The sequence below is a fragment of the Equus caballus genome, chromosome 28, assembly GCF_041296265.1.
Source record: "Equus caballus isolate H_3958 breed thoroughbred chromosome 28, TB-T2T, whole genome shotgun sequence".
Lineage (NCBI taxonomy): Eukaryota > Metazoa > Chordata > Mammalia > Perissodactyla > Equidae > Equus > Equus caballus.
In genome coordinates this window covers 28,670,750-28,692,166 of record NC_091711.1, presented here as the reverse complement: position 1 = coordinate 28,692,166, position 21,417 = coordinate 28,670,750, and the positions used below count along the sequence as shown (strand labels likewise).

At 38.5% G+C, this 21,417-nt stretch overlaps 1 protein-coding gene and 1 long non-coding RNA gene across 48 annotated transcripts in view; one reads left to right on the top strand and one right to left on the bottom strand.

Moving 5' to 3' along the window:
- The window catches only part of ANKS1B (ankyrin repeat and sterile alpha motif domain containing 1B), a 1,028,420-nt gene that overhangs the window by 970,580 nt on the left and 36,423 nt on the right, over positions 1-21,417 (top strand). For 19 of the 47 annotated variants that reach the window (XM_070254099.1, XM_023631256.2, XM_023631252.2 and 16 more), the window contains 3 exons: positions 3,696-3,770; positions 10,034-10,162; positions 12,043-12,114. In XM_070254099.1, the coding sequence (XP_070110200.1) occupies positions 3,696-3,770; positions 10,034-10,162; positions 12,043-12,114 (276 nt within the window). Of the gene's footprint in view, positions 1-2,359; positions 2,537-3,695; positions 3,771-10,033; positions 10,163-12,042; positions 12,128-21,417 lie in introns of those variants that run through there. The other 28 variants (XM_023631262.2, XM_023631260.2, XM_001495836.7 and 25 more) reach the window with 6 other exon arrangements.
- LOC138921214 (uncharacterized) lies at positions 18,440-20,550 on the bottom strand. Its single transcript, XR_011433618.1, has 2 exons — positions 20,454-20,550; positions 18,440-19,607 (listed from the first exon to the last, which is right to left on the bottom strand). It is a non-coding gene; the product is annotated as an uncharacterized lncRNA (long non-coding RNA).

The following is a 21,417-nucleotide window of genomic DNA, read 5'->3' as shown; positions in this document are numbered from 1 at the left end:
TGCCATGTCTGCGCCCAGGATCCGAACGCTGGGCCTCCAAAGCAGAGTGCACAAACTTAACCACTTGGCCACGGGTCTGGCCCCTAAACTCTGTTTTAAAAGTCTGACTTTTCACCATTTGTATTGAGTCACATAATTATTGGAAATTATAGAGATTTTACTTTTTTTAAAACATAGCTTATAAGTGAAAAATTATTATTGTAACTTGTTTAAAATGTATACAGTCATGCATTGCTTAACGACAGGGACATATTCTGAGAAATGCATTGTTAGATGATTTCGTCGTTGTGCAAACATTATAGGGTGTATTTACACAAATCCATATGGTATAGCCTACCACACACCCAGCCTACATGGTACTAACCTTATGACACCATTGTGTAAATATATGGCCTGTTGTTGACTCATTATGCAGTGCATGACCGTATAAGCCACGTATGAACCTTCTTCAGTGTCTATGGCTCGAGATGGGATTTTTTTCTTCATTGAGAAAATTTTTATATGGATTTTTTTTAAATAAAATGAGTATGGCATAAGACCTTCTCTTCCCTCCTTAACTCTCTGGTAACTTTCTGTGACTATTGGAAGATATGTTCGTATAACAGGATGCTAAGTGGGAAATTTCCCATAGGTACTAAGTACTGCACATTCTAAATAAAAAGCTGCCAATAATGGACCCAGATACCCTGTTCAAGATTTACCAAGAGATAGTGAGTCCTGTCCTGCCACAGTCGGCTGTCTATGCAGATAGGCAGAAGGTTGGTGCCAGGGAAGGGCAGAGAATTGTCTGAGCCACTGTGGAAAGAGCTGAGGCTGTTCCTCCCTTCCCAAGGGAAAGGAGAGAGTGCATCCCCACACACACCAAGCCTAGTGAGAAGGGTTCCAAGAGGAATGCTCGTTCAGAGAGGGGGAGCCTGCCAGAAGGGGAAACTGACATCTCTTTCCACAGTTGAACTTCTGGCAGGCAGATGCATGTAGCAGCAACCTGAGCTGAAAAAGAGAGAACTGGAGGGAGATGTCCTGGCAGAAAGCGGGAGTAGTCACAGAGCAGCCTGTGGTAAGGATGTACATGTGTGATGCAGACGGGCCTGCAGGCGGAGGCTAGGCTTATACCCTCTCCCATGTGTCCCACCCAAGGGGCGGCATATGTGCTAGGAGGGCTCAGTAGGGCTTGGAGGGAGTTAAGCTAGAGCCATATTTCTCACGTCAGGTACTGTGCAGTGGGGACCTCACCCCCTACCCTAGCAGAGCCCTCCAAAAAACTCACCCGGGTTTACAGTAGAACCCGGACTGGGGCACCTGCTCACAAGAGGGCATCAGAGGCCAAGTTAGTGTTACCCTGAGAAGCAGTGACAACTATCAGAGAGAATTCAGCCAGAGCCAGGTAAGGAGGAGGCTCTCGTCCTCCTTCTGTACCCTCCCCCCCAACTAAGGGCATGAGGGAGGTAGAGCTTGGGGTAGGGGGCATCCAAGATTGACCATACCACCTACACCCCCCTACTCCTGGGGTAAGAGCAGGAGAGGACAAAATGGAGATCAAGCCTGTCTCAGCCAGCGTAGGTTTTTTAAGCCCCAAGACTGGCCCATGGTGAGGGAGGGCAAAGTTTGAATCAGATATGATATTGAAGTTTTATGTAAAATGATTTCTTATTGACTCAAGTGACCAGGAAGTTATGCGGTCTACCCAGAATGTCAAGTGGCCTGGTGCTTACCAAGGAGGGGAGACTGGGCCTGGCCCATTTGGGTGTAATGATTGGAAAACAGTAACACTTTCAGGTATTTGAACCCATGTGGAGTTGAGGCTGTTCCATGGACTGCTTCCATTTATATACTTGTTTCAGGATCAGTAAAACAAGTTCCATAGAACTGCGGAGTCCCTCTGACTTCTGATGACGTCAGTAAGGACTGGCAGTCCTTCCTAGCCATCCTGGCAGGCTGACATGTGACACTCCCCCTGTGCCACCTGAGCAAGCCACCTCACCTCTCTGAATGTCATTGTCTTCGTCTATCAGGTGACAGGTGGTCCCTGGGTTACTTCTAGCACTGTCTGTGAACCTTGTAGAGGCTGTGATTTATGTAAAAGAATTAGCTCAGAACTGTGGGTGAAAGTGCTGAAAAGGTCAAGGGTATCCTAGAAGTATGGTTTGTGCCCGTTGAGATGGTAATCCTACTAAAAGCATGGCGTTAGCATAGTTAAATCAGCTGACAGCCATGGGAGATGAGGCTTGGGGTTTAATGGGCCTAAAACTTGTTAGGGAATTAATTTTCGTAAGGTAGGAAGAGGAAGAAAATAGCATGTGAAGAAAATAGCATGAAGTTTAGAGAGGGAACTGAGAATGGCAGAGCTGCTTTAAGTGGGAAGTGGTTGGAGTTGCCTTTTGGTCAGACCCTGGGGATCTTGCGTCCTTAACAGAATGCCAGTTACCTGACAGTCTGTCCCCAGCAAGCCATCCAGATGGCAGAAGGGATGGGAAGCAAAGACGTAGATGTGTGTGGAGATGCCATCGTAACTGGAGAGGGAGATGTTAAATTTCTGGTGAGTGTTTCTGGGAGGGTGAAAGTAGCGGAATCATTGACCCTGGGATAAGCTTTCTTTTCCGTAGTTCATTTCTGGTGCTGTTGTTCTTTGCTGAGTTTCTAAACCATCTAGTGGCTATGTTGTTATCTCCTTCCTGCACTCATCTTTGTGTGGCCTGTTTGTGAATTCTGGGCATGGTCACAGTGCTTGCTGAATAACTTTAGTTGCTCTGCGATTTTCTGTGATTCAGTTTCACCGTGTCTTTTAGAATGATGGCATTCATGAAAAGAACTCTTTAAAAGGTCAAGCCAGGAGCCAGGTTGGTTTATTTGGTGATTTCTGCTGTAACTCCTAGGAGGGGGTGTTGGTTAGTTTGGCGTTTGGTTCTAAGCAAATATTATTACCTTTTAATAGTTGTTAGGTATTAGATTGTTAAAGGCTTGGGGGGGAGTCCGAATTCTGGAGCTGATTCATTAGGCTGACAAATGCTGTTCCCCCAAAAATTCTGCTTGAGTAACAGAACTGAGCTTCCCGACCCCAACCCCTCCCTGTGCCAGCCTCCTTCCTGCCACCTCCGCCACCCCACACTCCGACTGCTGGGTGGCAAACTGACACTTCTCTTCTTGTTAAGCACAGTTTTGCCCTTGAGAACTCTGGTGGGAAAAATATCCTTTAGGTTTATCAAATGGAGCAATGACTAAATCAAGAAAGTCATTTTATTGTGTTGTTTGCTCTTAGTCATTTGAAGATAAGAAAATAAAAATGTTTGACCTGTGTTAAATGCTTTTTCTCATCTTTCTTGAACTTCGTGAAACTGTTTATCCTCTGAAATGAATGACGTGAAGAGGGAAGGTATTTCCCATCTCTTTGGCAAATGTAAACAGCATTTTGCTTTTTCCAAGATGTGATGTATTAGTAGTTTTCCTTGATATAAAACTAATGCATAAATGGTCATTTTTTTCCAGCCAACTCAAAATGTTTTTAAGCACAAGAATGACTTGAAAGTCAATGATTAAACCTTGAGCACCCTCAAAACATTTTTTGAGTTGTTTTTCTTTTTTTTAAGAAATGTGATTCTTTGTTTTTATTATTTTCCTCCTTCCCTTCCTTGATACTGCCTTGGTAGCTGCCATGTTTTAAATATTGACAAGATGAGATAGTTTTCTGTTTATATCAGCAGTCGTCTGTCTGTGAGATATGGACCAATCAGAACGCTGGATTTCCTTTCTCAGCCATCCATCAGGTTCATAATGTAAGGTTACAAATGGTTATTTTCTCTTCCTGAACTTGCGCTATGTAATGTGTTGCAAAGTGTTGTCAATAGCTATAAGGACTATGTCCTGGCAATGCAGAAAATTTGTGATGTCTAATGACTCCTGAGATTTCGTCTATTATACTTCATTTCCTGTGCCTTGTGACGAGTTGATGTGCAAACATTGTCTTAAAATGAGAAACATACTTGGTTTTAAAGTCTATGGTTAAAATCTGTCCCATGTGAGTTTTGGCTTTCATCCCAGGTGTCTGTTTTAACTTGCTTTTACAGGAGAAAGGAAAAGGGTAAATAGATATATATATATATATACATGTATATATCGGTGTTTTTCTTCCTCGTTCTGTACTTCCTCATGTTCATGGGCTATTCAACCCACTGTGTCTAACAATTCTCAAAGGTTCGTGCGCTTCACTTGTGAGAAATATTCAAGTATGATTTGCATGATATTCTGCATAAATTTTATGCAAATGTGGGAGGAGTGTAGCCAGGAGAGGCACTATTACAGCTACAAAGTGGTTCTCAGCCTTTTTCCATTTGACGATACAAATCATGACCCACTTTACTCTGAGCTGCTTAATATTCAAATGTTCACCTTTTACCTTTGCATACTTTAAAAAAAACATTTTTGTTTGGAAAGTAAACATTTTAATGTTTGTTTTGTTCTCATTTTGTATTTTAAAATACAATCCTATTTTCACCTCCTGTTAAATTTTTCCCTTTGGATAGCTTGCTGTCTGAGAGGTTGAGACATTTGGTTGAGAATCATTAAGCAGAGCTCTTGGGTTGGCATGTGAAAGGCCTCTTTCAGGGTGCCGCATCAGGCACACCCCTCCTCCTGTGCATGGGACTTCTGGCTCTTGGGGACCGTGGGGTCTATCCGTTGCCTGGTACTGGTGCTCCGGGGACCCAGCAGTTCCTCCTGAACTTGTAAATGTTAACCAGTGCTTTTTCACATTCAGAAGTGGCCATCTCTGCTCTTTATCACCAAAGGAACAAATTCAGTCTAACCAACTGCATTTGACCAAACTAGCATTCTTTATTCTTGAAGATTTTTCAAAAGAACTACTACAGGATCCTGCTTTCATGTGTGTGTGTAATTGTTTGTAGGAGGCCCTTCCTTACGTTCACCTCCAAATACATGTATGCATATTTATAAGCATGGAGCTGTCTGTAGCATTCTTCAAAGCCTTAGAGATAATGGAATATAAATACAAGCACATACATCTTATGTATGTTTGGGTAGCCCATTTTTGATACTTGTCAGAATTATTGAAAGTGAAACCTTAAAATAACAATTGTCATTTAAAATCATTTTAGTTTTTCATTAAGTGTTCTGAAGAAGCAAAGAATAATGTTTGTTAATATTCAGATCTAAATTTACAAGCAGGTAGGTGGGAGCAATCCTCAGTACAAAAGACTTAAAAGCTTCTATTTTTAAAAAAATTCAATTAAATCCTAATTTAAAAAAATTTTTAAAAGAATAATTCAAGGCTTGGAAAATACCGGACCTTTCTGTTCATGTTAGAAAGCTGAGTCATAATCATGGCTTTTAATTATTTACTGACATCCTTAAGAAACTTTTTTCTCAAGAAGAAAATAAGAATATAGACAATGTTTCCCCTTTCTACTCTCAGAGCAGATAATATATGTGATATCTTCAGTTTCTCTTTCTTGGTAGAGAGCTATATGATATGATCTTTTAGAATTTGCCGTAGGAATCTGGTGCATATGATCTAAAACCATGCAGTTTTACCTGCTTTTGAAATAATGCAAACTTTTAAAACTGCATTTTGGAATCTGCCATTCAATAAAAATCTATCTATAGACTTTGTGAATTTTTCGTGTGTGTTTTAACTGAAGTCAGTTAGTGGTTTTATACTTTCCAGTCAGTGGTTTGAGACATTTAATTAAATTACATTATATTAGGTATGGCCCAGATATAATCCTTCAAACTCAGCCAGGCTATGAATTTCTAGTTGGCAGTTGGAATACCTGTTAAACAGAATCAATTCTTTGTTTGAAACTCTAATCTCAAGTGGTGTTTTTCCTTTATATTAGAAGACTAATTTTTATTTGAAAATTGAAGGGATAGTTAATGGTGTACATTTTCCTCTGTTTAGTTATCCTAAAGAAAATACAGACATACAGACATACAAAGTAAATGAAGTTTTAAGCCATGATCAAGTTCTTGTAATATTAAGATCCTTCAATACATGAACCTAAAGGAAAGGTTTTCTCTAAGTATTTTAAGCTCTAAAGAAATAGCCTGAAGATATTTAGTAAGACTGCCTTGAATCATTTTAATTTCTCTTCTGTAATTACATAAGCATTTTAAAGAGTACTGCCAGTCTGTAATAGTGTAAAATATGACAGAATTTTACCCCAAGCTTTTCCTGTTTTATTCTGTTATTCTAATGAAATATTATTGCATCACTGTTACCCATGTTTAGGTCTGTTTTTCGTTAATGATAAGCTATGATTCAAACCAGTATTTGTGGCAAAAGAGTTTTTAGGTCTGTTCGATTTTTATTTAATATTTAATGAGCACTTTTTAAACTGGGAAGTTATTCATTTTTAAAATTTACGTGACGAAATACAGGTATTATCGGTTATGAATGTACTATTTAACAAGACCTACTACTGGGCTTCACCGTTTGAAATTATTTTATATATGAGACGAAAGCCCTTATTTGCTCTTTGGTGTCTTCTGCGACTCCATATAGTCACTGCTTTACCTGGCTCCTCCACAGCGCATTCCTGCTGTCATTCGGCCTCCAGGAGGGCTGAGACCTAAGGCACCCTTGTTCTCGGAACTCTTTTTTTTTTTTTCTATTGTCAGCTGACCAGGTGAAGCTGACTCCTGGCCACGGCCGTATTTGCCCTTTACAATATAGCATAAGGCCAAATCCATCCATTCCCATTAAATAAATTCCAAAGAGAAAAACCAACACCTACAAGCTGAGTCTCCTAGATATTGTTAGATCTAAGGTTGAAAAAATGAGATGATGAATTTCCAGGAAGGAAAATAAAATTATTTTCCTATCAATTCAATCTTAAGAACGCTTTTTCCTGTATTTGAAAATGAATTTCTGGAAATAGCAACAAGTATGACAAAACTCAGTTTCTATTTCCAGAAAGGTAGATTCAGTCCCTGTAGGGAGTTAAAAAATATTTGGACTGGAGAAATGTTTCAAGGCCACAAAGAAAATAAAATAAGGATTGTATCTCTCTTCACTGTAATTATCTCCCTCCATAACACGTAAGGGAGGCCCTGTCACATCACGGTGGATTCAAAGCAGGTGGTTTGTGGTTCCTGGACAAAGTGGAGTCATAGGAGAGCAGATGATGGCACTGCCTAAACAGAGTTAAATGGATGCGCCACGAACTTCTTCATGTGGTTATCAAATCAGAGGTTGGGATGATTTCCAGACTGAGGTGGTATGTGCTGGGGCTTGTCATTCCCAAAATGGCTGCTGAGACTCATGTGGATGATGTAAATATTTGGATCAGCATTTGGCTGTAGTTCTGCTTTAAGTGTATGAAACTCACATTGAAGTTTAATTATAAAAGTGCCTGAGTTAATTCAACAATTAGAGAATGAGTTTGCATATGATTTGCATGCTTAGTGTACTAACCCCTGAAATGTCCCCATAACCCCAGCTTCATCCCACCCATCACCACCCCCAGCCCTATTCTCAACCCTTGCCCCACAACCCATGGTACCCAGCTCATGCCATGTCTGTTCAGGCCTTTTTGAAAACTGCCTCTTGAGCTTGGCCAGTGTATACCTCAGCTAAACTATGACAGGGCTAACGTGAAGATCTGATGCTTGGTTTGAGTTGTCACGTGAGCAGACACTGGATCGAAGGATCTTTTGATGTCAACCAGCTCCTCCTTTTGTATCATTCCACGGAGTTGTGTGCAAACTTCTGTTGTTCTGTTAACGATGTTCCCTGTGACTTAAATGTACAACACCTGTTTGCTATGTTGTTATTGCTTTATGGAGGGAGGTGGGAGAATGGGGGAGAAGGTTAATGGAGGAGATTAGAGGATGATTTTCTAGATTTTGGAAGAGCTTTTAATTAAGAACTCATGGCTGCATGATTCCAGAGTTTTAACTATTATCATTTAAAGGTTATTACACTCAGCTTTAAAATAATACTGAAATCTGCATATCCTACATTTTGAATTTCACGCTAGTTTTTTTTTTTTTTTAAGAGCAAATCACAGCCAGTTGAAATAAAGACTGGAGAGATAGTAAAGATCCAGGCTTTTGAGAGAAGGAAAAGAAAGAATCAAAATAGGATTTCAGAGGAAAACTTAATCCTAAAATTAATTGCAGGCAGTTATTGCTTTTACACAATAAAAAGTCATATAAAGAGAAAACTCAAGAATGAGTCAGGGATGAGTCACAAAACATAGCATTTTTGTCTAAAAATTCTAAAGTAAATATTCCAGGTAAACTCTTAATGTCAACAGACCGAAGATAGGAGAACCAAGCCATATGTAAGTAAAGCAGCAACTAGGAAAAGTAACGTGCAGAGTAGCTCAGAATAGAGCGTGAGAGAAGAGCTACAGGCGTTCTGACTGGTCACACACCTCCAGTGAGAAGCAAGGAAATAGCATGATGCTAACTTTGTTCTTCCTGTGATTGGGAGTGATCCATCTCAAGGAGAAAAGCTTCAAGCTCTCTGCCTCTATGAAAAAGCCTGTGCATTCCTGAGGGGCTCTAGAATTTTCTCTTTTTTAAAAAAAAGCAAGTTAGAAATGTCCAGAAGGAAAAGCCTATGCCTAACACTTTCCAGCATTGTCAGCCACCTCATATTTCACCTAATGTAAATCCAAACCACACAGAGAAAATTGGAATGCTCCTCCTCTTCCCCTCACACACATCCTAGCTATTCCTGGAAAATTGTGGTTCTTAACCTTTTAGGGTTTCTAAATCCTTTCAAGGAATTTAATGAAAGCTATGGACTTTCTTTTTCCCCCAAAACATATACCTACATCCAAAATTTTGCATTCACATCCTAGACTCCTTGAAAATTCTCTTTAAGAAATCCTATAATGTCAATCCATTTGCTAGTCTTTCTGTGGAGCTTGATCTCTAGCCAAGGTTGTTTGGTTTTAGAGCTCATGAGACCTTTTTATACTCTTCCAACTCCTGAGAAATGTAATTGCTAGTAAATCTGTAAGACCAACCAAATCCAGGTTAGAAGAGAATGGCTTCAGAAATCTGCCTATTGTCTAGTTTTAGTCACGTCCATTTGAGAACAAAGAACTGAATTTCAAAATATCAGAATCTTTACCACAAAAAAGAGTGAGAAATCGCCCATGTGTTACTGCTAAATCAGCCCAGAGCCCAGAAAAGACCTGCCAACATGGGCCCTTGACTTTCTAGATGCTCACACTAAACTGGTACAGTAATAAAACAGATCAAGGCTAACCTCATGGAAAATAATAAAATGATGGGATGTCCATCTGTCTTAGGTCTGTCTGAGTGGGCATATGTATTATATGACATACCATCATATGTGAATGTGCTTGTATCTGTGAATCAGGATCCTCAAGCACATGCATATGCACATATGACCAAACTTGGTATTTAAATGTTTAATCTTCATTTGCACATTAGATTTTCTGAGGAAGGTAGCTGAATACATCCAAGACAATCACAGTGGCATTATATCAATACAAGTGAATTCAGATGAGGGAAACTTGTTGTCATCTATTAGTAAATTTTTCTTCTAAAATTTGTTTAGTATCACACAATACTTTTCTCCAGAGATATAAATTTATTCAAAGTACGTGATACATGTCATATTTGGGAACTAAAATTTATGGAACTGTATATTCTGAACATAGAAGCAATTCAAACTAAAAATTTCAAATAGTCAAGTTAAAAACAGAAAAGTCTTTCAAAGATTTATGTTCTTTTCTGGTGTAAGAGAAAATTATGAATTAGTAAATCACTTATGAATATCTTCATGTTTTATTTTAAAATTACTTAGCTTAGAATGTCATTCTAAAAGTAGAATAATTGAACTTCTTTCACTTCATAAAAGTTAACTCAGCTTTGAGGAATATAAAACCGTAATAAACAGTAAAAGTATTTACATACATAGAATACACCCAAATGCATTTACACATTTAGAGCACACATGTGTAAGTGGAACTCAGGCTAGCTATAGGAAATGATCTTTGCCTACTGCTCATATTACCTCTAGAATAAATGTGATTTTCAGACAGGAGACTGGGGAGAACCTTCCATTACCTTGCGACCTCCAAATGAAGCCACAGCCTCAACACCCGTGCAATACTGGCAGCACCACCCGGAAAAGCTCATCTTCCAGTCGTGTGATTACAAAGCTTTTGTAAGTTACCCTGAATTCAGTATTTGGGTACTAGTGGGCATAGAGGGTATATATTTCCGGCTTGTTTACTTTTATATTGAAAATACATCAAAATGTCCATCACTGAAATTCCTAGAATGTTCTCCCCTTCTTTTTTTCTTAAAGTAGCCTTCTATCCACAGAGAAAGTCCAAATAAATAGAGCTTTACAAAAACCCTTTTAATTCTGTAAGCTTGTCTGTTTTGTCTTCTTATATAATTGTATATCTTAAATGAAATGTGATAAAGTGCAATCTTAAAATGGAAATGAGTATAAAGATAGCGTATATAGACATCTCCACTCATCCGTGATCTCAGAACATTGGGTCTACCACTTTATATAAATACCAGATTCTTTCATTATCATCATTAGGAGTATATTTCTGGGTATTTTTTTAATAGGAGAGGGAATCAGGCTTGGCTGAGAATTGTAATATGAACAGGTAAATGTTCAAAAGATACCATAGTTGTAGGGACAGTGGTGGTGGTTATGACTACAGCAGGGAAAGTGGCCGAACCCTCGGCAGTGCATCGAAAGAAACGTTTCCATTAGGACAAACTTTCCTGATAACTTAAAAGGTAAGGATTTCGCCAAGATTATTTTCCTTAATTTGATTAAGATGTGGGCATTCTGGTTATCTCATAGCAATTTCGGCTTTTTTTCATTTTATGCCATCTTCACCTCTTTTACTGCTTACTTATCTTGAAGCTTTGGATTTATTTCAATAGTAATGTCCCAAAAACCGTGTTTGATTGATGCCCCCTTCCTCTTCCAAAGCTCAGACGCCAAATCCCTGAGCCTTTCCAAACATACTTTTCCTCCAGGCCCTTGACCACTCCCTCTGCTGTAGTGCCCTGGCACGTCCTCTTCAGGTCGGCACTCCTGGGTCTACAGGACTCATTCCCAGCCCCATTTTGGCAGAGTGCCAGGGTCTCCTCAGTCACGTCAGGAAAATAATTATTTTAATTCACTTTTTCAAAGAAGACATATGGCGCTCTTTTTTGGGGGGGGAGGGCGGGTAAAATTAGAGATGGAAAATGACAAAAGAAAGGAGCCCTATTGAAGCTTCAAGAAGTTGAGGAGAAGTCAACTGATAGAAAGACAAAATAGACACTTTGCTAAAAACAATTTGCCCCCAGCCAGAACTTGGAGCGTGAGTGGCATATTGTACCAAGGCAGTATTGGATCCAATCATCTATCAGCAAAGTGTTGGGCAATTCCTGGGAGGAGACTCTCTCATCCTTCTCCTACCCCATTCAGCATCAGTTTGCACCAGACCTCAGCTGTCTCCTCTGTGGAACCACTGAGAATGGCATTCGCCCTCCCTGCACGCTCCCATCCCATTCTCAGGTGGATCAACCACAGGGCGCACAGCTGTGAATGAAAAGGTCCCAAACTGCATCTCCGCCTTAGAAGGGCCTAAAGTTAATTACCTATGCAGCCAACTAAGCCCAAATGGGGGGCATGTTGCTCAGCCTCTCAGCTGTCTCATACAACCCTGTAATTACATAGATAGTAGTGTGATTTATTTTTGCAGACATTGCTGCCTCAAAAAAAAGGGAAAACATTTTTAGATGCCCCCATTTTGCAGTTAAATATGATTTGAAAGATGGCATCTTTAGAAAATGCTGCAGTTTTATTATAAAGAGCAATTTCCAGCTTTCAGAACTGTGGTTAATTCTGCTGCTTTCTCTCCATAAATGCATTTATTTGTTAGGATTAGTTACTGCTAGTTTTTAAAAGTTGTGCGATAACTTATAGCCAGGAAACCTAGCCAGTAGTACTTCCACAATTTGCTTTTAAATCACTACTCATATTTATACTCTGTTTTTCATATATCATTGAATTTTTTTGTATTTTAGTATTTAGGTTCTATGCTGATAAAAGAGCTCAGGGGGACAGAATCAACCCAAGATGCTTGTGCAAAAATGCGGGTAAGTTTGCCAAGTGATTTTATTTCTAGTGCTGAAATACTAAATACCGGGTATGGATACAAATTGCCGCTTTTCAAATTACTATTTTCTTCATCTGTTGGTCTGCTGAATCACATTGGTGTTACATAAAAAGGTGTTTGAGCTTTGTTCATGTTTATACATGAGCTTCTCTCACTGTAGTTTGAGTCGATGTCTATGTATTTATATATTTATACCTTTTTGCGTTTACTCTTATTTTTAAAGATTTAGAGTTAATTGTATTTACATTGATTATTCTCCATATAATAAGAAAAAGTAATCCTTAGTTTATTACAAGAGAATGTTTTAGGCACCCATTTGACAGTCTGAGAATATTTACTGGGAAAAAACCAGCCAATTAATTAAAAATTATCAAATGCAGAAGTATTGAGAGCCTGTTATATAAAACAAATATTCTTTATGAGGCTTCTTAATTATTCATTTTTTTAGTGTGAGAAAAACATTCAACTCTGAGTTGAATCCTTTAGGACAGTAAATGTTGGCAAAAGCGGCATTTCCAAATGCCTGTGTTTTTGGGGGGCCTATATTAATCAAACCAAGTCTCATTCATACTGCAGACCCACTTTAGCTTTTTCTTTCCTGTATTTCTTATTCTTGCTTTCTCTTTCTATTTTTCTCTTTCTGTTCTTCTCTTATTCTTTGCAATATCTGACAGTACAAATTAAGAATATTGGACTTATCCCATAGAGCAACTAACTAGAGTCAAATTTAAGATCATTAGCCAGTGAACCCTAACTTTTATTTGAGGCCAATATATGCCTTGTCGTTTATTCTATATGAGCAGCTTTTAGTGGGAAGTATTTAAAAACATAGAATTGAACTAAAACAGTTGTGGAGGTACACATGTAATATCCATTGCTCATGGAAAGCTAAATGTGCTTGAATCTTCATGAAATTGAGACCTCAATATGTGGTCGCCCATTTAATATTTTTATCAGTTCTGTAGCAGAGAGACTGAAACAGTTATCCTCCTGTCTGATGTAGAGTTGTACTTAAATTGTCAGACAAATGAATCTTTATCCCGGGGATCATGTTTAAATGAAAAAGCTCTGATATGTGTCAGGAACTCTTAAGTTCTAGTTCTGTTGCTGCTTATTTGCCTTACCTGTCACTTTGTAGCCATAAGAATAATAACTACTAACATTTACTCAGTCGTTACAATGTGCCAGTCTTCTGTGCTAAGTACCTTGCATGTTTATCTCATTTAATCTTATACTAATCTATGAGATTACTACAATTATTATCCTCATGTTGCAGATGAAGAAACTGAGGTTTAGCGAGGTTACGGAACTTTCCTAAGGCCACACAGTGAATAACTTGCCCATCTGGGACTGAAACTCAGGTCTGTCTGACTCCAGAGCCCAAACATTTAACTACTACATTCCTCTGCTTCTCTGGGCCTCTTTTTCTTGTTTAGAGAAGGAGAACATTGGACTAGATGCCCTTTAGCGTTCTTCCTGATTTTGTAATCCTGGGGATCTTGTAGTCTAAATATATATCTGATCTAAATTATGTCACCAATGAATGATAAGAAAATGGGAAAGTTTTTCAATCATCAAGGCTCATAATAATTTTAGAGCTATTCATGAACAAGTCTAAGAAATTAATTTGGCATCTCTGATTTAATACGATTAACTCAATTATCTGAGTCCAGCTACTTCAATGCTATAATCAGCAAAAATAGTGCATAGAGTACATAGCACCATTTAAAATACACCAGATCTGTGATTTGAATTTGAGTCAATTTCTTGAAATTAAGTGGATCTGAAATTCCATTCTGATAGCAATAGCAAAGCTATTTTAATAGTCTCAGTAGAGAATAATTTAAATACTTGTCTGTTACTTAAAATGAAACAGAGAAGGCCATCTGTTTAGAAGCCATTCTTCTCCTCTTTGGGGCGTTTTTCTGGTTTGCTGCCGTTGATGTTTATTTGGGGTAGTTTACATGAGAATGGGAACTTTATTACTTCTTCCAGTATCACGAACCTTTATTTCCCATCTTGGTTAAATAAATATCAGTCTTTGATACAGTAGCTAAAGTCACACTCACTGCATTCACCAGAGCCCTTCAAAACCAGAAGTGAAGGTTGGATCTGTTACCTGGGACTATTGTGTTGTGAATTAGAACTCTCAGCAACTAAAAATGGTGTGGATCTCAGCTTACAGTTGATTTTCAGTTTAAACCTGAAGTTTGCTGTTTTCTCTGTTTTCAACATGGTGGCATTTCAACCAAATATCCCAGTATAGTCAAGTCTCCCCAGGGGAAACACTTTAAGACACAGGTGATTTTAAAAGTTAAGTAATATTATTTGGCCAAAGTATTATAGATTAGAACTTTATCTGGTTTTCTCTTTTAATTGAAATAAAGAGAAATTTTCACTTCAACAGTATGTATTTTAGCTGAATTAAAATTTCTTTCCCAATAAGAAGTAAATCAGTGTGGTTTTTTTATTCTGAGAAATACTTCCTTAAATGTACTTTGTTAACAAGGATGACCATGATTTGGTTTCTGCTGTCACTGAGTTTACAATCCAGTGGAAGAGACCAACATTTAAACGTTTAATTATCCCAGAGTAGCAGAAGTATCACCATGGAGGTATCTTCACATAGTCATCAACCTTAAGAATCATCATAGATGATCCTGAAAATGACATAGTCATGGTCTCCTAAAATCGGTTCGTTAGAACTAATAAAAGTTAACGCTTGACAGCTATGTGCCAGGCCCTGTGCAAGTGAGTTATGTGCCTTAATTCATTTAATTATGAGCTAAGTATTGCTATTGTCCCTGCTTTACGTATGAGAAAACAACAGCCAAGGAAGGTTAAGTAACTTGGCCAAGGTCACCCAGCCAGCAAGTGGTGGAACCAGGATTTGAACCCAAGCACTCTAAATGCACCACCCACACTCCGAACCCCGGGCTGCCCCACCTCTCTAATGAGCCGGTGGAATGTTTATTGTCCTGAGTTTTGAAATAGCTGAAAAGGTGGATCATTTGTGTTGATAAAGAAATTGTGTTAAGGGGCTGGCCCCGTGGCCGAGTGGTTAAGTTCGCGCACTCCGCTGCAGGCGGCCCAGTGTTTCGTCAGTTCGAATCCTGGGCGCGGACATGGCACTGCTCATCAGACCACGCTGAGGCAGCGTCCCACATGCCACAACTAGAAGAACCCACAACGAAGAATACACAACAATGTACCGGGGGGCTTTGGGGAGAAAAAGGAAAAAATAAAAAAAATCTTAAAAAAAAAAAAAAAAAAAAGAAATTGTGTTAGGAACACTTGAAGAGTCTGTAAGATGAGCACTGGTTAAATTGAGCCATTTAGGTACAGGCATATGTAGTAATTTGGGGTACATTCCAATGTGTTAATGTAAATAAAAATTTCAGGAGACTTTTTATTGCATCCTTAGTGACTGTAAAATGGTTTTTTTCCACAGCACTTACTTTAACACATTCACTTTGCCCTAGCGGAAACCAAACACAGTTTTCTCTTCTCAGGAACATTTGGAGTGTTTGATAGTCACGATTGGTTAATTTCTAAGTTTATCTAAACCTGTTTATTCATCTCTAAGGTCCCCTCGAGTTCTGAGATAAAGATAATTATACACTAATATCCTGGTGTTTTATTATACACATATTATTTCAATTAAAAATATGCCATAATAAACTAATGTGTGACATGGTAGTAATTCACACCATTCTACAATATGGAATCACCTCTCTCTTTGTTCAGGTTAACCAGTCTTTTTCCTCTTCAAACTGTCTTAAGATTTTTTTTAATAGACTTTATATTTTACAGTAGGTTTTAGAGTAACAGTAAGATTGAGCGTAAAGCACAGAAAGTTCATATATATATAATAATATGTATATATACACATACATACACACACATACATACTCCCTCCACCACCACCACCCTCACAGTTTCTTTTATTATTAACATCTTGCATTAGTGTGGTACATTTGTCACAATTATGAACTAATATTGATATATTATTATTAGCTAAAGTCTGTGGTTTACATTAGAGTTCATTCTTTGTGTTATACAGTGTTTGAGGTTTTAGCTAATGCATAATATCATGTATCCACCATTACAGTATCATACAGAATAGTTTCATGCTCTACAAATCCCCTGTGCTCCACTGATTCATCTCCCCCTCCCCACACCCCCTCACCTCTGGCAACCACTCACCTTTTTACTGTCTCTATAGTTTTCCCTTTCCAGAATGTCATATAATTGGAATCATACAGTACGTACCCTTTTCAGACTGGCTTCTTTCACTTAGCAATATGCATTTAAGGTTTCTCCATGTCTTTCGTGGCTTAATAGCTCACTTCTTTTTATCACTGAATATTCCATTGTGTGGATGTACCACAGTTTGTTTATCCATTCACTTACTGAAGGCCATCTTGTTGCTTCCAAGTTTTGGCAATTATGAATAGAGCTGCTATAAACATTTGTATGCAAGTTTTTGTCTTAAGATTTTTTTCCTGGATCCAAATACTAAATAATGTCCCTATTAAAATTATCTTCTGAATTATATTTACTGAGGAAGGATCAATAGGAACTTGGATTAAACCCTGATCATTTTTTAATGAAAATTGTAATTTTTGCTCTATCTTTTAGAGTTTTCTTTAATAAAAGCCTAAGAGATTAGCTATGCCTTGATATTGAGCACACTTTTAGGAAGAATAGTTTCTGTGAATTATTTTGCTCCTTAGTAGTACACTCGGCTGCTTATTTCCTTTACCGTGACAGCTTTACAGATATTTCTATTTAAAATTAAAATCTAACACATATTAGTAATGTGTGAGAAGTTGTGAAAGATATCCATTTAATCTGAATATATTCATTTACTGCTGTCTTGTATGTTACTGGTTGGGTTTTCCAGTTAAATCTGTGCTTGGAGACAGTCTTCATTTCTCAAAGAATTCCTGAGGGGAAGTATTGCTCTGGGATCTGAAAATGATGCCCCCCAATGTGTTCTGCATAGAACACAACACCTCCCCTCTGTCACACCTCACATCATGTTGTATCAACATCTAGTCATTCATGCCTGGCACCCTTAGAAGGCAGGAGCCATGCATATGGTACCCAGGGCCTGTTGTATAGTAGCTACCTTATAAGGTGGTTGTGATGGTTCAGTAGTAATGGCTGTTAAAGGTCAAGTTCAGCAAAACCTAAAAACACGTTGACCTCTTCCCGCAAATGTGTGAAAAACAAGTAAATGTGTGGACAGATCTGCTTTGGGTTATTTCATTTGTTTTTCCCCAACTATAAAGCCAATGTCGCAGTCATTACCCTGGTTTTCTATGTATACAACATGTAAGAGAGTATTCACAAACTTAGGAATCTTACACTTTTAGTTCCAGTTTTTAAAGGCCATCGCCAAAAGGGAGAGAAAATGAAGGGAAACGATAGACAAGATGGTATGTGTAATTTTGCGGTTTTGTATTTTGGGGAGGTAATTTGTTCCTAGATTGATTGAGAATTGCCTCTTTTAAATAATATGTCCACGGGACTGGACTTTACAAAGCAATAAACAGGTTGTTTTGGCCTCTCAGTGTTCTCTTTGGTAGGAGCAGCCAAAGATCTAAGATGTACAATGTTTGGTGAAGTGAGGGATTTGCTCTGGCCAGATAAGGTTCTCCTCTTCCATTTTGCCTCCCTTACGGATACCTCAGCCCCCAGCCCTGAATTTTGCCCCAGGGTATAATTATCACTAATATACAGTACTCTCTATCACTTCCCTAATTAAATATACCTTTAGAAAACTGCTACTGTAAGGGATAAGCCATGATGTTCAATTAATACTCTCTGAAATCTGATTTTCTCTAATACCACAATTGTCAGTATTGTTCACAAGTGTTTGTGCTCAAGGAAATTTCTCTTAAAAAAAGAAAAAGAGGGGCTGGCCCCGTGGCCAAGCGATTAAGTTCTCACACTCCACTGCACATGGCCCAGTGTTTCATCAGTTCGAATCCTGGGCACGGACATGGCGCTGGTCATCAAACCACGCTGAGGCAGTGTCCCACATCCCACAACTAGAAGGACCCACAACGAAGAATATACTACTATGTACCGGGGGGCTTTGGGGAGAAAAAGGAAAAAAATAAAATCTTAAAGAAAAAAAAAGATTATTTAAAAAAATAATAATAATAAATAATTTTAAAAAAGAAAAAGAAATATCTGTTTTCAACTACAATAAGGTAGAAATCTACCTTCCTGGTATTTTTAAAAAATATTTTAAAATTATTTTTAAGTCAAGAATAAGTCAATCTTCCAGTGTATTTAGGTTTTGGAACCTTTATTGCCCAAAGGTCTTAGGTAGTTTCACCATAGTTGAGACTTCCTGTTGAGTCTATTCCTCTTAACTTGTATGATTTTTAAACTTTCAAACTGGAAGCAATTCTAAAGTTGAATTTTCAAATATATACATTTCCAGATAATTGTGTCTTGGTTGAAGTGTGAGGACTGTCTTTTTTCTATGCTTGAAAGGAACCAAATTAATGGTAGACAATGGATATTGGAAAGCTTGAAAAAAGTTAGATTTTAGAATTAGATAGAAATGTTAAATTAAAAGCCTCTTTCCTCTTTCCTTAGAAGAGACTCACACTACAGTCACGTTTAGTTCTTCTGTCCTTATACAAATACCCTCTGTGAGGATTTGTCATTTGCAGAAATAATTTCAGGGACTACTTCTTAGGAACCGGGCTGGGAAAAAACTTACAAACAACTGTTTTTTAAGAGTCTCTGTTGCCCAAATTCCAGAGCAGAATCAAATATTTTATCTTTTACTGTCTCCCAAGTACTGCACAAGCCAGGTAAATACAGGGCTAAGCCCGTAAATGTGTGTGTTGGGGGTCCGGGGGGCAGGTATTAAAATAGCAGTACACGCAAAGAAACAGCCACATGTCTAACTCCTTATTGCTAAGCTTTTGGTCATGTGTACTTTTTGCCTTGTGACTGTTTCCCTAGGGGTCTACCGAACAGAAGACTGAACAGTCCCAACCATCTTATTCCATGTCATCTTTGTACTGCAGTTCTCTTTATTTTTTATTTTCGTTTTTATTGCTCTTGTTACTGGCTTTTCTCCCATATAACACCCTCACTATTTCACATCTCTGAAGGATGTCATGAGCCTCTTCTGCCTTTAATTCCCACTTCTCTTAAGCTCTCTTTCAAAACGTTTCGAGTCCGTTGTCCCTGGTCCAGTTATAGTGCTCTGCTCAGTGTTCATTGTTGCAACCACCGTTTCACTGCCATCCTCGCATGGAGCCCAGACATGATCCAGTTATGCCCACAGATTTTGACTTGACTTCTGCTCTCTTTTGCCAGTGAGGTGCCATGCTTTGGAGAGCTAAGTGAAAGCATCCACCTCAGAATAACAGTAATAGCCACAATCTATTGATGTTCGCTACATGCTTGGCGCTGAATTATGTAATCCTCACAACAGCCCTGCAAAGTAAATGCTATATTAACATACTTGTTTTGCAGATGAAGTAACTAAGATATAGAGAGGTTAAACACCTAACCACACAAGTAAGAAAGGGGTGGAGCTAAGATCAGAATCCAAACATACTCTCCTGTGCGCTTATTCACTGCACCACAGCACCTCCTGGAGGAAGGAGCTTATCACGGGTGCCTTCATAAATTCAAGACAACCACACACGCATGCACACACACACACACTCTGAAGTTATTTACACATGATGCATTGAAAAAGTTAGTGTGTTTTTTCACGCATTTACAATTGGCTTTTTGAACTAAAAAAATCATAAATTTTAAAAAACTTTACATTTTCTGATTATAAAAGCAGTACACGTTCATTGTTACCCAATTTTAAAATAGAGATATAAAAAGGAGAACTAAAAACAACTGTAATTTTACCACCCAGGGAAGGAAAACACCTCTCTGTTAACACCTTGTTCACATGTAATCCTCCAGACTGATTAATTATGCATTCATAGGCATCACTTTTCTACAAAAAATGGAAATATTCTGCACCTACTGTTTTATAATCTATTTTTAAACACAATATATTTTGAAATATTTTCATTCCAATAAATATTCATCCCCAATATTATTTGTGGTGCTTAAACAATACTCCAATCCATAACTGAACCAAACTTATTTAACTAGTTCCCCTTTTTGGTCATTAGATCATTTCTAATTGTTTCAAATTATAAGTATAGGATGGCAAGGTCAAAGAGTATAACTTGTTCCAGTTTACACTCCCAGAGGCATACACGAAAATGTGTTGATGTTTACTTGTCACATCTCTCAGGGGCATATACTTAATACCTTGGATGTGCTCCTAGTTGAGGCAGAACTGAGGAACTTTTATGAGAAACCGTACATCTTCAGCGTGACCCCTGGGCTTATCAGCTCTCTCTGATCAACATCTATTCTAGACGTAACTCTAGAATCTGTCTTTATGACCTGAACTCTTTATTCTATGTGAAGAATGTTTTATACTTTCACAGTCCCCAAGAAACCTTGGAAGAATGAAATAATTCTTGTTAATTGCTCTCAAGACCTGGAGCCACAGCTGAGTGCTAACTCAGGATTTTTGGAAATCACTTGTCAAGTGAGAATGGTGTGTTTTGATAGATTAACTTCTCCCTGAATTAACGTCGGATGCAGTGCAGCTGAGTTTACATGCACAGCAGCCGGGAACACTTCTGACAGTGACTTTCAATCAAACTGATCAACTGCATTTTTAGAGCAGGAGTTCTCCAAGTGTGGCCCCAAAACTGGCAGCATCAGCAACATCTGGAAAATGGTTAGAAATGCAAAATCTCAGGCCCTACCTCAGACTTGCTGTGTTAATCTATTCGGGCTGCTGTAAAAAAATACCATATACTGGGAGAAATTTATTTCTCACAGTTCTGGAGGCTGGGAAGTCCAAGGTCAAGGCACTGGCAGATTCAGTGTCTGATGAGGGTCCTCTTCCTGGTTCATAGATGGCCGTCTCTTCACTGTGTCCTCATATGGCGGAAAGGGCAAGGGAGCCCTCTTAGGCCTCTTTTATAAGCTCATTAATGCCAGTCATGAAGGCTCCAACCTCAGGACCTCAGCACTTCTCAAAAGCCCCACCTCTTAACACCATTACCTTGGGCATTAGGCTTCCATGTATGAATTTGGAGGGGACACAAATATTCAGTCTGTAGCACTTACTGAATCAGAAACTCTAGGAGTGGGCCCCAACAGTCCATTAAGTTTGAGCCCCACTGCCTTAGTCCACTGGGCATTCCAGTGGGGCTGC